The sequence below is a fragment of the Suillus bovinus genome, assembly GCF_016758785.1.
Source record: "Suillus bovinus strain UH-Sbo-P2 chromosome Unknown EDB93scaffold_8, whole genome shotgun sequence".
Lineage (NCBI taxonomy): Eukaryota > Fungi > Basidiomycota > Agaricomycetes > Boletales > Suillaceae > Suillus > Suillus bovinus.
Window position 1 is genome coordinate 436,053 of NW_024542064.1, and position 11,392 is coordinate 447,444.

Sequence of the window (11,392 nt, forward strand, 5' to 3'; positions counted from 1 at the left end):
GTAAACGTATTTGCAAAATGCGAATCAATAAGACAATGACACCGGACTGTATATGGCCAAATCGGGATAAATATATTATTTTATTACAAAAAAATCATTTATCGAAATCTCGCTGCCGGTTGCTCGGGTCGTAAGCCGATGCGGGGTAAAATCAAATCTTGGTCAACATGCTCGAGCTGAATATAAAGATCCAGGTGGGTCTCTTATGTGAATCATTCTCAAAATGGATCCAACCCCCTCTGTACCGTCTCTACGTCTCTTTTCTCTCGCAGGAAAAAACGTCCTCATCACTGGAGCTACCAGAGGTACTGTACTCCTTCCTCGCCTAGAACTTCGCTTTAACTGATCAAGGCAAATTTGATTTCTTATCTTGGTTCTTACCGTTGCGGTTGACCTAACGACAGGCATCGGCGCTGCATGTGCTTTAGCTTTAGCTCAAGCCGGGGCCTCGATATGTGTTGTTCAGCGCCCCCCCTCCCCGGATGCGGAGCCGAATATGGACACGGTGAATGTCATTCGTTCACTAGGTGTGAACGTCCAAGTCGTTTATTGCGACTTGGGCAACTTGGATTCCGTCAGGGAACTTTTCCCTGAGGCTCTGGAGCTCATGGGCGGTAATATTCATATTCTGGTCAACTGTGCTGGAATACAGCGGAGATCGCCGAGTGTCGATTTCCCGGAGAAGGATTGGGATGATGTAGGTCATCCACTCGAGTTCTGTTTAACCTTCCTGCCATCATATTCTCAAGTTGTACATGTTTTCTCCTTTCATTTTAGGTTCTGGACGTGAACCTCAAATCTGTGTGGCTTATTTCGCAAGCGGCGGGCCAGCACATGGTTCCACTTCGGAGGGGGAAAATCATTAATTTTTGTTCCTTGTTAACATTTCAAGGCGGTCTTACCGTCCCGGCTTATGCCGCAGCTAAAGGCGCACTCGGCCAACTCACGAAGGCTCTCAGTAACGAATGGAGTCAGCATAACGTCCAAGTAAACGGCATCTGCCCGGGTTATATTGCCACAGACATGTACGTATATCTTTTCTTGTTATCGCCCGGGTATCTTGTGTTATGCGAACTCGTGACGTTACTAGTGATAGTTTAGCAGCCTGATCAACATCTTCCCGCCGGCTGAGGCTTCATTTCGCATTTTGTCTTCTCTTCACAAACTCTTATCATCCGGTTCTTTGGCATATACCTTTTTTTCTCTGGTCTGATATACCATCAGGAACGAGAGGCTTCTAGCGGACCCCACACGCTTCAGACAGATATCCGAACGGATCCCGGCAGGGAGGTGGGGTAGCCCCGAAGACTTTGCCGGTCCGGTGGTGTTCCTCGCTAGCAGCGCAAGTCAATATGTCTGTGGCGAACTCTTGGTTGTTGATGGTGTATGTATATCTCGCAGTTTGACGTCATAACCCCTACTCATACGTCGTTACCAGGGCTGGATGGGTCGTTAGAACAGGGGCCACCACTATTCTCACGACAGTGCGGAGAAATGTTTGTATATGTGAAGCTTTGCAAATGAAGTCGGTCTTGCTGTGTCCATGTGAGGAAAACACTATCAGTTTGAGACTTCCTCGTGGAATAGTATGTTCCACGGTAGAAACTTATCAGGTTATAAGATCATGTACCATTTCCCGATGCTGGTGAACGATGACCAGTCCCTGAAGATAGCCTATCTTTCCTCAGGTCCGACCACCGATCATATACATATAATATCTTCTTGCTCGGTGGCAGTGATGTCGAGGACTAGACAAGAAATAGTCAAGCGTGATGAATTTTAAACTTAACATGGTTCTTGGCAATCATTTCTCTACCAAATTTATTGATTCAAATTTCATAGATAGTTTAGGCGCAATAAAATATGTTGAGCCAAATTTAAGTGCCCGCATCGGTAATACCCGAAACAGGGGCGACCTTCCCTCGCTCGCATTCCCTTTTGCCGACCGGACCGTGTCCTCCGGAGACCACCTATGCTACCTATATGTCCTTGTTCATGACAGCAGACCACCACTGACTTGTAATTATTGGGCACGTGTTCACTGTTCCCATTCGAAAATCCGGGTATCAAGCTGATACCAAAGGCCTAGGGCAACCAGGCGGCTACCTAGGTACAGCCGGGCTAACAACCTCAACAGTTTCAAACCATACATATGCACATGTGCCGCCGAAATCATTCTGGTACGTTTTTAATATCCACTTCAATTGGAACACCTGACTGACACGATGAAGACACGGTAACAAGGCTCACGGTTTAGGTTCAACAGTATGACGTTGATCGACGAGCCATGCGTCACGATTCACTCAGAATGGGCGCGTCTTTGTTACGATGGTGGTAAGTCTAGGGTTTGCTATTCGGCTGCGGACCTACTAGTTTAATCGCGAGTACGTGGCACTTCTGGCAAATGTAAATGAGGGGACGAACCTCGGTGAAGGATTTCCCTTCGGTGTTTATGAGGAAACGAAGAGGGGCGAGCATTGGTGCCGGATCCTACTGACCAACACAGATATCGCCAGCATTATCATCCGACTCGGGGTTGCACGTGCCATAGGCGACAAAACTTGGATGCTTCTGAGTCGATACAGATCACCACCCTGTGATCTGCGGCCCCATCGGTGAAGAAAAGCGGTTAACGCAAGGTAGCAACTCAATCTATTTTTTCATGCATGATCGGAAGAAGGAAGGCGAAGCGGACCAATAAGTGGCAAACAGATGCGTACTTGCAGCGAGATTTCCTCGCAAATCTTTGCGTCAAACCAGCTCCAACTCGTGAAAAAACCCGGTCACATCGTCAAGTTGGTCATTTGTTTGCGTTTGTTCGACTGTGTATGTAGTATATGGGCTTCGAATTCGTATGCGTATTAGAAGTTCTTCTGGTTTCACAGAACTTTTCGAGCCAAGACGCGAGAGTCGTGGAACCGTAGAATTATCATCATGCATGGTTGATCATTGATATCATCAGAAGGACTTTCTGAGAGCAACCCGAGTACATCATATAATTCACGCGGACCGGTACTCCTGAGGGCGACCGAATCATTCGTACACACATGAAAGCCTGCTCAAAGGGCTTCCGAAGGTCGTTGTCCGACGCTGTCAGCCGTGCCTTGTGATGTCACAACTGGCAATAACGTAGCTTACTCCGGAGGTTCGGTACGATTCAATTCGCTTCAGGGGTATATGGTGCGTCCTACACAACTACCATATCGTGAGCATTTGCTTTACCTAGATATTATTTCTGATAAAAAATACAGTAACTACGGTGAGATGGAGTCAAGTGGTACGGACCGTATGATTGACCGGCGTTGTGTGGTGGTCGGGCTAACATGAACGGCTAATGGTTCATAAAATTTGGTTCGCAGGCGATCTTCAGCCGGGCAGAAGTGGTTCTTCCTAGACGAAGATAGGATAAAGGTTTAACGTCATTGGACCACCCACCTTCTATTCCGGCCTTGACGTTGTGACATCAACAAGCGCTTCATGTCCCGGTTCAATAAAATTTGGCAGGTCGATCTGTTTGCGGGCTGATTGAGCGGAGCACAAACAAATGTCGAAGCCGCTCTATGTATATCAGCATGGTGATGCCATTGCCACGTCGTAATAGGATCGAAGTCGGGAGTCATTGTCAGGAGTAGCGAGGGACTACCCCGACAAATATTTTTAATGATGGCTAAAACTCGCCGTGAGGCAGTCGTATATTCTAGAAATTACAACGAATGAGTCTGGAGAATACAAGACCATTAGTACGTACAGTTCCATGGGAGATCAATGTTTGGCGCTGGATAAACTAACTGGGCATTGTCACATTTAGTCGAGATAAGTATCTGGCCACATCCGGGCGCCACAGAAACCTTCCCTCAGCCGCGGCGATCTCGTCAATGCTCGGACCGAGCTAACGTTCACTCCTTTCCCAATCACAGGTCAGCCCCACAGAAGCCAGCGGAGATGAAAGCTGGAAGTCGCGTTTGAGTCGCTTCATGCATGGATTTCCAGGATGCAGGATAAAATAGTATTCACCTTTGTATTCTCAGTACCTCTAGGCAGACCGAACAGAAGGGAGATGGTTCTTCTATTTTGCAGTGCGATAGTGCGCGACCGTTCAGCGACCTCGGAACAACTCATGATCAAGTTTACCAGACTCGGGCTCGCGCTGATCTATGATAGATCGTTTCGAGTCTGATAGTGAAGATCTCGAACATTCCAACCTCCAGAATATTCCGAGGTGTGTAGAGCAACGGGTTGCGCACGTCAACCACCTTATGGGGGAAGTCACGGGCATTGAAAGTCGAGTGACTTTGGTCAACGTCAACCGTGTTGCATTCGAAGATCAGTGGACTGCCTCGTGCACCTCATTTATGACAACCCTGGTTACTTCCCCAGCAACCCCACAAGTCAGTTGCTTCATCTCCGTCCATTTTTCAAAAAGTGTGAACAGGTGCTGCGATGACCCGAAAAGTACAAGCACGATGAGGAGCTGCATCGTCTGCATTCATAGATAAAGTGCGGCCCAATCGATATTACGTGACATAGGAGTTGATGCTGTAGAACTTTGAGCATGCCGCGGCGGCAGTGACTGAGTGCCCGGCCATGATCGTAATCATTCGAGTCGTGGTCACGGTCATTCAGTCAGGTGGCAATAGCTCCAGACTTATCAGAAGCGCTCGGGCTCATCCGAATCACCATTAGTACTACCGCGACATCATGAAGGGCTCTGGACTGCTCGAGATTGTGAATTGAGAGAGTTGTGGCGCGTCAAGTGTCAAGTTCGAGCCACAGACTCGAGCACCGTTTACCAAATTTTCAGGAGGGGACACATGACACTGGGTTCTTCTGGGAATAAGATCAATGTTCGATAGTCCGCCTCGATTAGATTACCTGTCTATCTGCGACGACCATCGCCCTGGTCTTCGGCTCAAATCCTCAGTGAACCACCATTCGCCAAACTACACAAATGTCAGAAGTACCATTTGAAGATCTGTTGGAACACCTGATGGGTACAAATCTCTCGCATAATCGAGATGCGCTGGAGGATCTCGCACAAGTTACGATGGATAAGATCTGCGAGGAAGGACTGTACGATAAGGAGCGTAAAAAGTGGATGAAGAACGGAAGGGAGATGTTTGATGGGTCAAACCAAAAGGGTGATGTGATGACGATCATGGGGGCCATTCAGCAGATAGCAGCTCAACACTCGAAACCGGGGGGTCCACTCCGCTCGCAACCACGCATTCCTACTATGAGCACAGCCCGGCTTAATACCCCGAGTGCGGCCGCCTTCAACGTGTCTGAATCGCACTTGCGACCTCGGGGTGTCAAAGATGTTAAGACAGATAGGTATTCCATAGATGTGTTTGAAAGCCCTCAAACATCGGAAATAAAGAGGAAATTCAGGTCTGGAGTTCACAGGTGAGTTCCTTCGGATGATGATCTCTTGCACGGGGGTTGAAACATTATCCGACGGATAGGAAAAACGACGTCGTAACCCTTACGTGGGCAATTTAGGAGACAAGGATTCTGGACGACATTTGATTTACGTGTGTCCGAGAGACAAGCAAAATGTACTTTTAGATCATCCAAGATGGGACCAGACAGTGCTTTCATGGTGAGGTAGTACGGGGGTCGGAGGTCCACCTAGATGATAAGTTCGGAAGATAATGTCCAGGACATAACTCGAATAACTCTCACTTTCCGACTCGAAGTTACCGCCATGAGTCTTGCCTGGGGCAGCCATCGCTCAAACGGACAACGACAAGAACACTAGATCCCAATAAAATAATGATAATGATAATACAGCGCCTAACGATACAGCTGACAACAGAGATTTCTTCACTTGCTGCTCGAGCTCGAGAACTGTCTCAGCCGTTAGTGACGGCTTGTGAATATGAATAACGTAAATCTCACCTTGGTCACGGATTTTGTGCCCTCGGAGATAGCATGCTTGGCAAGCTCTCCGGGAAGTATGAGACGAACTGCTGTCTGTATTTCACGGGATGAGATCGTTGATTTCTTGGAGTATGCAGCGAGCTCTGAAATTACTGGTTAAATGATATCAAAACAAGGTAAAAAGCACATACTCGAAGCTTCTGTAGCAATGCGCTCAAAAATGTCGTTGACAAACGAGTTCAAGATGGCCATAGCTTTATTAGATATGCCAGTGTCTGCATGTACCTGCTTGAGCACTTTGGAAGACACGTCAGACTGTAAGCTTTTTGATTAATCATAACGCGTTACCTTTGTAGATGTAGGAAGAGTAAGTCTCCTTGCGGACTTTCTTCCGCTTCTTCTTTTCCTCCCCAGCAGCAGGGGCTGTAGCAGTCTTAGCGGTCTTCTTCGCAGTTTTAGCACCCTCAGTGGTTTTGACAGGGGCTTTAGCGGCAGCACCAGAAGCGGGTGCCTTACCACCAGTTGATGCGGGTTTAGGTCCCATAGCTGCAGGAATCACAAGATTTATTGATACTGCGAGAAGGGATGGCAGTAATGGCGGTCGCAACGCAAAGGAGGCGCGAACGACATCTCCTATATATACCTTCACGTGACTTTACACCTATTTGGCTACGACGCGTCTTTGTTGATTGTGGCGCGCGTCTAGACTCTGACTATAAATACAGCGTTCCGTCTAGAATTGCATTTCAACTTGAAACTTTGCCCGCTCTACCTTTCTCTCAACCAACTACTACACATTCTTCACCATGCCTTCTGCAAAGTCAAGCGGCAAGGGTAAGGTCAGCGGCAAGGTCAAGAGCGAAGAAACCAAGTCTACGTCCCGTTCTACTAGAGCTGGTCTCCAGTTCCCAGTCAGCCGTATTCATCGCATGTTGAGGAGATCCAACGTCAGCAAGCGTATTGGGTCTGGTGCACCCGGTAGGTTTCCAAGTTTTTCTAGTCTCGCTTTGAAACTAACTCATTTTGTAGTATACCTTGCTGCAGTACTAGAGTACCTGTCAGCTGAAATATTGGAGTTGGCAGGAAACGCAGCTCGTGACAACAAGAAACGTCGTATCAATCCTCGTCACCTTCAACTAGCTATTCGTAATGATGAAGAGTGCGTCTCATGTTAGCTCATTTGTTGCAGTCTAGCTCACTTCGTCCTCAGGTTGAGTAAACTACTCGGAGATGTGATTATCTCTGAGGGTGGTGTCGTGCCTTACATCAACCCTGCAGTACGTTTTTCCTCTACCAGCTATTGAATCATCTTAAAATGACCCCGTATAGCTCCTTCCTGCAAAGAGCAAGAAACAAAGCCTTGACAGCCAAGAGGTGTAATACACCCCGTGTATCACTTTCGCATGCCTCCTATGTATCACCACTGTGCATATTTACTTCGTATACTTAATCTGTAGGATGTCCTTCAACGTGCTTCGAGTTTCGCACCGTACGCAGAGAATCCAAAGCAGCACTTGGCGTGCAACTTTGTCTTTATTGTCAGAACCAACAAAACTCCTCACGAAGCGGAGACCTTTGCCTGATACTACTACGTCCGTAGCATTGCATGGCGCTGTGTACGATATAGACCTACGCAGATGCTTGTCTAGGTTATCAAATATAGTATCACATAACAGTCATTCCGACGGAGCGTGACGCTAGTGCTTGAGTCCAACAAACACTACTCGAATTGGTGCAAAAACGGGAAAGTGTGATGTCTACTTATCAGTATCCACGATTTAACCATCCAACATCCAAGCCCGTCATCGTCCTCGTGTTCTCTGGATACGAATGGGTGCTCTCCGTCAAGAGTCCTGCGAGCTTGCGACAAACGTCGATTGGATAGAAGAGGTGCTCCGCTTGAGGAAACCCAGGGTATCGAGAGAGTAGGCTATGTATAAGAAAGGGGTTAGAGGGACGAGGTAATGTTCATCGAAGACCACGCACTCTTTCAAAGCCATCGTTGACGACGACGGCCCCAAAATTCTATACAACACTTTTGACGCGTCGATGGAGCCCTGTTTCGGAAGAAGGTATGGTGTATGCAGCATATACGAGACACGAATCTTCGGTTTGAATAGCCATATCTTACGCGGAGTGTGAGAAATTTAAGCAATATGGTTAAAAATCACAACAAACCAAAATTCGTGGCCGCTCCTCTTCCTCATCAGAGATAACAAAGCGGTACGTTGCATGAGCAGACACATGCTCGAGCATGTCTTGCATGATGAATGCAGACATTGGGAATCGGGGAAGTCTGTAAGGCCATCAGCGCGCTGCTATAGGTATACTGTGGGACTACGAACTCTGCTATTTGGCTCACTGGCCGCACCGCATACTTGAACAAACGGTACATCGCCGAAACTGCGCCATCTGCGCCATGTCGTTCATGCCGCCGACCAATTACTGCGCCACATATACATCGTGCTAACCACGACTCTTCATCTCGCTGAAAATAAGAAATTAGTTTACCATCAAAATCGACAAAACAAAACAAAAAAATTTCAAAAAAGTCATAAAAATTGTGCACTCGAGCGTAGCACCCATCACATGATCCTCAGTGAAGAGAGTTGTTTGAAAGAGCGACTCGCGAGTTGCCCCGCGTTCAATTTTGGACGTTTTGTATCAACCGAAAGTGAAACTTGCTGCAGTCTCACGACGCATGCCCCACTACTTGATGGTGCAAAGAAACCTGCGGGGGCTTCTAAGGCATCAGAGCAGAGCACCGATGATCGACTAGCAGCCGCTGGTGGAAGCCCAACGTCGGTCTTCTTGATCGTCCTGTAATAGCACGAGTTTAACAGGAAATGCGTATTTACCAGGGGCTGTTCGGTGCAGGAGATATTGTTGGTTACTATGGCCGATTGCTGGAAGAGGATGTAGCCACATCCGACCAGAGCCTCATTATCCTCTGGCCAGAAACCACGTCCATGCTTCGCGACGTGATTGTGTAGTGTTTGGTCTGCATGGCACATCCAGGAATCGACAAGTTCTTCCCAATGTTCTGATGGCAGGTCGCGGTATTTGATCAACTTTGGGATATGGACGAGGGGGAGCGAGCAGGATATGCAGGACCAGGATGTCGGCTTCGATAATAGGAGTTGCTCAGCAGAAATCAATGGAGTAGGTTCATCAGGTGAAGAGGACCTCGCCGCCTGTGGGTTCGCAATCCCAAGTTTGAGCTCGTAGTGTCCTTGACGAATTTGGATATCTTTCTTCCCAGGAGCGACTCGGACAGGCAGGCTTAATGGAGGCGAGGAGGCCCAGGAACTCCTAATCACTAGCCAATCACCTTCTGTCCCAGTGGATGACGTTGGCAACACTTCAGCATGTAGTTCTGTATCAACGGGAATGCCTGATACTGCTACGAAGACTAGGACATGTCTCAAGGTCTCGTGATATTCGGCAATGTAGGAAACATTGAGTGCAATGCCCCCTGCAAAGCTTTGGTTAGTTTTATCAGCGATAATTTCTGAGTTCTTACCTTGCTGCTGCGACTCTTCGGTTCCGGATTGGACAAAACCGTGGGACGAGCATGGCCTGCTGGAGCTCTTGGACAACCGTCGGCTAAATTCCGCTGCAGGGCGCAACCATTGTGGGGCAGATATGCTTCGACTGCGTGACTTCTTGTGGGTTGCCGTAACGTCAGGAACCGGCTCCTCAAGTGCATCTCCAGAGGAGGACGTATATTGACGTGACTCGGACGGGATACTCGACATTGACTCGCGAATGAACTCAGGGAGCGTGACAAGCTCATCCAGGGCTCTGACTTTCGGTTGCAGGATGGCATCTTGGTCATGCAATCTCCCGGCTCCCGAACGTTGGACAAGTTGGTCGACGAATGCACCTCGCTGAAGGGATTACTTCAATAAGCGATCATCTCTGACCGAAGTAAGCGAGAAATACCTGATTTTCGTACTCCTGCTTTGCCTTGCTTTGCTTGACCATTCGTCTGCTATCCATGACAACTGACTGATCAGTCAGCCTGCGGTCTGACGCTTTCCGGAGGAGCTCGAATATGTGGTCGAGGTCGCGCATATCCCGATCATGAGCTTTCTGCTTCCCCTTAGATGAGGAAAGCTGGACTTTAGGACCTTCAAGCCGTGCACGCTCCATTTGAGCGAGCTTGGAGCTCTTCAATTCCACTCGTTGATTGTGTAATTGGGGTGCAACGATGTACAGACGCTCGATTGCCAACGTCACGGCATCAAAATCCATGCGCAGTTTCTCGTTGGAAATACTGTGAGATGGTATCAACCTTGGTGACTGAATGCCAGCCTTCTCGTAAGATGATTGATACTCGGCATCATATTCTGGGGGTGTCTCGAAGTCATGGCCTACGTGGTCGTATTGAGGGGGGAGATGATCTATGGAGGGGGACCGGCGAGAATCGGCGCGATCTTTACAAAGTGCTGTTACAGCTTCTAGCTTTCGTTCAATCTTGGACCAAAGGAGCGCGGCTTGCACGGTTTGTACTGGGGACTGTGAAGAGAGGATGCTTGCCCTTGCCTTCCCTTCCGATTGCAGATCGCCAAGCTGCTTTTTCAAGGTACTTAAGAGATCAACAGGATGTCGAGCGACAAGGCCAGGAGAAGTGGATGAAGATGCCTGAAGGGTTGAATCCAAAGTGGAAGAAACTGTAGGCAACTGGTCCAAGTCCAGAAGGAGCGATACTATGATTTGTGCAAAATGTGCATCCTGTCGGTTCATAGAAGGCGCTAGGGCATCAACTCGATCCCTTAGTTCTTCCAGGAGAGCTGTGTGGTCATCCAGAGCTTTGAGAGGTATCTCCCCACCGTCATGATTTCTGAGATTTAACACAAGCGTTTCAAGAGCAGAGTATGATTGCAGCGCCTGCTCGCAATGCATAGAGGCTGGCATCGAATGGCGCCTGTCTGGGACGATTGGCTGCCATCTTATAGGGACAGATAACAAATTATTGAGTGTCATGAGACACGAATACTGTACAGCAGTGATTGATGGCATGATCACCGTCTGCAAGATTGGGCTAAGCAATATTCACAGACACGTTGCTAAGGTATCCATCACTCACGAACAGTCTTTCTGGTGCAATATGGTTTACACTGTGTAGTGCTGCCGATCGTGGCTTGCTTTGCGATATGCTTCCATTGGTATGAGGTTCATATTCTACTGGCTCTTCGGCAAGTTCTTCCAGAAGTGCTTCCTGAAGTAATCGTTCTCTTTCATCTGCGCTCGGAAATGGTTTCGGAATGGAAGTTCGAAGTATTTCGTCCTGCCCGACGGGCTGTAAGACTTGGGTGCGAACGAGAGTCGCCATGAACAGTGTTCGCCGTTCGGATCGATTTCTGGAGTTTTGGCTAATAAAATAGTTGGTGGAAGCAATTGATAACAGGGCCTGGCACGTGGTTCAAGGTGCCACGGTTCGGCAGCACGGCCCTTGAGCTCGTCGTTAGCGACAGCGGGCAAGTAACAAAAAGTGAGCGAAAGACTG

General features: G+C 48.2%; 4 protein-coding genes across 4 annotated transcripts; 2 read left to right on the top strand and 2 right to left on the bottom strand.

Moving 5' to 3' along the window:
• Positions 1-108: 108 nt before the first annotated feature.
• Positions 109-1,811, top strand: EDB93DRAFT_1125956 (uncharacterized protein). The gene is made up of 5 exons (XM_041448737.1): positions 109-305; positions 405-697; positions 778-1,025; positions 1,225-1,384; positions 1,439-1,811. Exons 1-5 carry the CDS (start codon positions 224-226, stop codon positions 1,454-1,456), a joined length of 801 nt encoding a protein of 266 aa, XP_041311188.1. The 5' UTR covers positions 109-223; the 3' UTR covers positions 1,457-1,811.
• Positions 1,812-5,823: 4,012 nt separating this feature from the next.
• Positions 5,824-6,424, bottom strand: EDB93DRAFT_1247042 (histone-fold-containing protein; the record flags this gene model as incomplete). The annotated part of the gene is made up of 4 exons (XM_041452529.1): positions 5,824-5,847; positions 5,899-6,023; positions 6,072-6,176; positions 6,229-6,424. 4 exons carry the CDS (start codon positions 6,422-6,424, stop codon positions 5,824-5,826), a joined length of 450 nt encoding a protein of 149 aa, XP_041311189.1.
• A 166-nt stretch (positions 6,425-6,590) lies between these two features.
• On the top strand, positions 6,591-7,232 carry EDB93DRAFT_1125976 (histone-fold-containing protein). The gene is made up of 3 exons (XM_041448738.1): positions 6,591-6,858; positions 6,910-7,039; positions 7,091-7,232. Exons 1-3 carry the CDS (start codon positions 6,687-6,689, stop codon positions 7,182-7,184), a joined length of 396 nt encoding a protein of 131 aa, XP_041311190.1. The 5' UTR covers positions 6,591-6,686; the 3' UTR covers positions 7,185-7,232.
• Positions 7,233-7,644: 412 nt separating this feature from the next.
• Positions 7,645-10,788, bottom strand: EDB93DRAFT_1078766 (HECT-like ubiquitin-conjugating enzyme-binding-domain-containing protein; the record flags this gene model as incomplete). Its single annotated transcript, XM_041445407.1, has 8 exons — positions 7,645-7,810; positions 7,867-8,006; positions 8,059-8,176; positions 8,226-8,358; positions 8,507-8,564; positions 8,739-9,355; positions 9,443-9,770; positions 9,826-10,788. The coding sequence occupies 8 exons, from the start codon at positions 10,786-10,788 to the stop codon at positions 7,645-7,647; spliced, it is 2,523 nt and encodes an 840-aa protein (XP_041311191.1).
• Positions 10,789-11,392: the final 604 nt, after the last annotated feature.